General features: G+C 39.8%; 2 protein-coding genes across 2 annotated transcripts in view; both read right to left on the minus strand.

Moving 5' to 3' along the window:
- Positions 1–4,410, minus strand: part of FREM3 (FRAS1 related extracellular matrix 3) — a 114,406-nt gene that overhangs the window by 66,959 nt on the left and 43,037 nt on the right. The window lies entirely within an intron of this gene.
- On the minus strand, positions 1,519–4,404 carry LOC108517114 (gap junction alpha-1 protein). The gene has a single exon (XM_017854911.1). It carries the CDS (start codon positions 4,397–4,399, stop codon positions 3,251–3,253), a length of 1,149 nt encoding a protein of 382 aa, XP_017710400.1. The 5' UTR covers positions 4,400–4,404; the 3' UTR covers positions 1,519–3,250.

A 4,410-nucleotide genomic window follows, 5' to 3' on the forward strand; every position in this document is an offset into this window, starting at 1 on the left:
AAAGAAATTATTTAGAAAATTATTAGAAATAGAAATTTAGAAAAATTTAGAAAAAAGTAGAAATTATTTAGAAAATATAGAAATTATTTAGAAAAATATAGAAAAAAATCCCATTTAGTCCTTTTGGGTCTTGTGAGTTGGGTAAATTGAGGGGAAGACTGCATGCTTTCCTGCCTTTCCTCTTTCTGTTTTTTCAGACAGGGTCTGGCTCTGTTGCCCAGGCTGGAGTACAATGCGATCTCAGCTCACTGCCACCTTCACCTCCTGGGCTTAAACCATCCTCCTGCCTCAGCCTTCTGAGTAGCTGGGATTACAGTTGCACGCCTCCATGCCCAGCTAATTTTTGTATTTTTTATAGAGATGGGGTTTTGCCATGTTGGCCAGACTAGTCTTGAACTCCTGAGGTCAAGTGATCTGCCTGCCTCAGCCTTCCTAAGTGCTAGGATATGGGTCTTTTCTGCCTTCTCTTAATGGCAACATGCAGAACTTGGAGAAAAGAGCTGTACAAGTTTTTGATACCAGAGTGCAGCAAATAATAGGGCTTGACTCTATTTTTTTATGTTTTGGGCAAACTCTAAAAGGCATAAAGGAGCAACACAAACACAAATGGCTCTGATATAATTATTAGAGAGTGGTTCCTATTTTGTACTGTCATGTAAAAATTGCCATGACTTTAGCAGCTGAAAAAACATATATCTCACAGCTTCAGTGAGTCAGAAGTCCAGGCCCAGTTTAGCTAGAGCCCCTGCTAGGGGACTTAAAAGACTGAAGTCAAGGTGTTAGCCACACTGCATTCTCATCTAGAGGCTCAAATAAGAAAGAATCTACTTCCAAGTTCATTTAGATTTTTGGCAGAATTCATTTACTTGTGGTCATTCAACAGCTTCTTACTGGTTTTGACTGGAGGCTGCCCTTAGCTTTTAGAGGCTTCCAGCAGTTCTGTGTTATGTGGATCTTTTAACAGGTAGTTCATGTCGTGGTTGATTCCTTCTTTAAGGTCAATGGAGACTCTCTAGTGTGTGCCAGCCAGCCAGAGATGCACATACAAACATACACACAGGTATGTACATGTGTAAATCTAAACATAGAAGTGGCATCCATCACCTTTGACATATTCTATTGATTAGAAGCAAGTCACAGGTCCCACCTACACTCAAGGACGAGAGGTTATACAAGAAGTATACACGAGACTTATCTTAACATTTTGCCAACCATTGTTTCCAACTTGGCTGCACATTAGAATTGCTGGAGAAGTTACTCAAAACACTGATGTCCAGTATTTACTCCAGACAAATTAAATTAGAGCGTTTAGATGGTTGGGCCCAGATTTGTATTTTTAAAAAACTTCCCAGGTAATGTACTTATAAAACAAATACTTCCACAAGGACCATGTGTGCCTATTCAGTAATTCTAGAATTAGGGAACTCTTCTTTTGATTACCAGTATAAAACATGAGAAAAAAATTTTAAAATTAAGCTCTTTTTAGTAGGAAGTTCATAAAGTAAGAATTCTTTTTTTTTTATACTAAATTAAAACTTTATTGAATAAAGAACACTCTCCAGAACACATGATCTGATGGACTAGGTCTACATTACATGCAATGAAGCTGAAACATGACTGTAGTTTAACATGGAATGTCAAACAAATTAGTAATTTTCATTGTGCAAAACTGTTTATGTAGCTGACATGCAAGAAGTGTCATACTCAGCATTTTCACCAATTGTCTGTGATGAGTTTTAAAAAAGGCATTTGGAGAAACTGGTAGATGTCTTCAGCATATAGTTCAAATAAATTAGTTATATACGTACTACTGAATCCTCTTTCAACCTCTCTTGCTTCCAAATAAAATCTTAGTGCAAACATCAAAGTTGCTGGTCACTCCAAAAGACTGTCAAACTCATAATAGAATACAAGTTTTGAATTACTGTGTATTAAGTAGGGCAAACCCAAGAATGCCAGTTACTGCAAAATTCATTTAGGCATATTTAATAGTCCACTCTAAGCATTTTTTCTAACTCTCTCACATTAATGACTAAAGCTTGTTTACAGTACTAAAATTCTATTATTCAAGCATCAATGATTACATTTCAGAAAAAGGAAATCATTCATTTCAGTAATAGCATTACTGCTATATCCTAAAATAAAGAGAGAAAATAAAGAATCATAATTACCAAAACCAGTATCCATAATAGGATACACAGGGAAAAACATTTTAGGAGAAAAACAAAGTGTGCTTTACTTGCCACAGCAGGAATTATATAATGTAAACACCATATTGGCCCACACCACAAAAATCCATGAGAAAGGTTCAAATTTGAACACTGTATGTGCATTATTTTCAAATCTGTGTTTGTGAGTTTATACTGTATCTGCTTGTACCAATACATGACAAACAAAAGAAGCTCTTCCACACACATACAAGTGATTGTTAAATATTAAGCATGGCTTGATTCCCTGACTCTAGCTTAAAAAAAAAGTTAAGTGACATCCCAACTGTCTTAAAAATGTTTATTACAGAAACCGTTAAATGAATGTGAGTAGTAGCTGAGGAATGATGAAAAAGTGATGGTAATTATATGGTGCAAGTGGATGGGAAAAGAATATACGTATAACGCTGAGATTTGCAAATGCATGGAAAATCTTATTCTGTGGGCCTTGTCTGAATTTTAAACTGATACCAAGAATAGAAAACATAGTAGCACAAGTCCATTGACACCTGGAGGGTCAGGCCTAGAAAGCTTACCTTCAAAGTGCAAATTTTAACAATGGAATGTTTTAGCAGGGACTTAAGGACAATCCTCTGTCTTTTTCCTGTTGAAAAGACGTAAGAGGTTCAGGAAGTATTTATTCCTGGCCAGAATTATTTCAGTTTCTTGGTAAAACAATATTTAGCCACAATTACCACCCACTCATTCACATACACAGAACCATTCTTAGGGGTGTTTGCGGGGAGAAAAAGCCCTTATCTATGTATCACCTAAAGGAACTCTTACTTATAAAATCTAAGTTCTTTGAATCCACTACTTTAAATAGCAACATGCACCTCTCTTATCCCCTCCCTCTCCACCCATCTACCCCTGACACCCCCAATGAACCTAGGTATCCTAATCTCTTTGTGTTTTCTAAGCCTCATGAATAAGGCTGTTGAGTACCACCTCCACTGGATCAAAATTAACACCTGGTGCACTTTCTACAGCACCTTTTTTCTTCTCCACAATTGAGTGGAATCTTGATGCTTTCAAGCTTCTATCTAGATCTCCAGGTCATCAGGCTGAGGTCTGCTGCTGGCACAACTGCTGGCTCTGCTTGAAGGTCGCTGGTCCACAATGGCTAGTGGCTGTAGTTCATGTCCAGCAGCTAGTTTTTTAGAATTCTGGTTATCATCAGGGAAATCAAAAGGCTGTGCATGGGAGTTAGAGATGGTGCTTCCCGCCTGCCCCATTCGATTTTGTTCAGCACTGTAATTAGCCCAGTTTTGCTCACTTGCTTGCTTGTTGTAATTGCGGCAAGAAGAATTATTTCTGTCGCCAGTAACCAGCTTGTACCCAGGAGGAGACATAGGTGAGAGGGGAGCAGTTGGTGAGGAGCAGCCATTGAAATAAGCATATTTTTGAGACCCACAGTCTTTGGTGGGGCTCAGTGCGCCACTGGTCGCATGGTAAGGGTCGCTCTTTCCCTTAACCCGATCCTTAACGCCCTTGAAGAAAACATAGAAGAGTTCAATGATGTTCAAGGCCAGGGACACCAAGGACACCACCAGCATGAAGATGATGAAGATGGTTTTCTCCGTAGGGCGAGAGAGGAAACAGTCCACCTGATGTGGGCAGGGATCTCTTTTGCAAGTGTAAACAGCACTCAGGCTAAATCCATAGATGTACCACTGGATCAGCAAGAACGCCACCTCAAAGATAGACTTGAAGAGGATACTGATGATGTAGGTCCGCAGCAACCCCCCTCGCATTTTCACCTTACCATGCTCTTCAATACCATACTTGAACTTCTTTATCTCAATCTGCTTCAAGTGCATCTCCACGTTGACACCATCTGTTTGGGCAACCTTGAGTTCCTCCTCTTTCTTGTTCAGTTTCTCTTCCTTTCGCATCACATAGAACACATGAGCCAGGTACAAGAGTGTGGGTACAGACACAAATATGATCTGCAGGACCCAGAAGCGCACATGAGAGATTGGGAAAGACTTGTCATAGCAGACGTTTTCACAACCAGGTTGTTGAGTGTTACAACGAAAGGCAGACTGCTCATCTCCCCAGGCTGACTCAACCGCTGTCCCCAGTAGCAGGATTCGGAAAATGAAAAGTACTGACAGCCACACCTTCCCTCCAGCAGTTGAGTAGGCTTGAACCTTGTCAAGGAGTTTGCCTAAGGCGCTCCAGTCACCCATGTTGCCTGGGC

Source organism: Rhinopithecus bieti, unplaced genomic scaffold (assembly GCF_001698545.2).
Source record: "Rhinopithecus bieti isolate Rb0 unplaced genomic scaffold, ASM169854v2 scaffold_39317, whole genome shotgun sequence".
NCBI lineage: Eukaryota > Metazoa > Chordata > Mammalia > Primates > Cercopithecidae > Rhinopithecus > Rhinopithecus bieti.

Excerpts from the sequence above, each read along its gene's own strand:
- LOC108517114 (XM_017854911.1), bottom strand. The coding sequence starts at position 4,399 with ATGGGTGACTGGAGCGCCTTAGGCAAACTCCTTGACAAGGTTCAAGCC.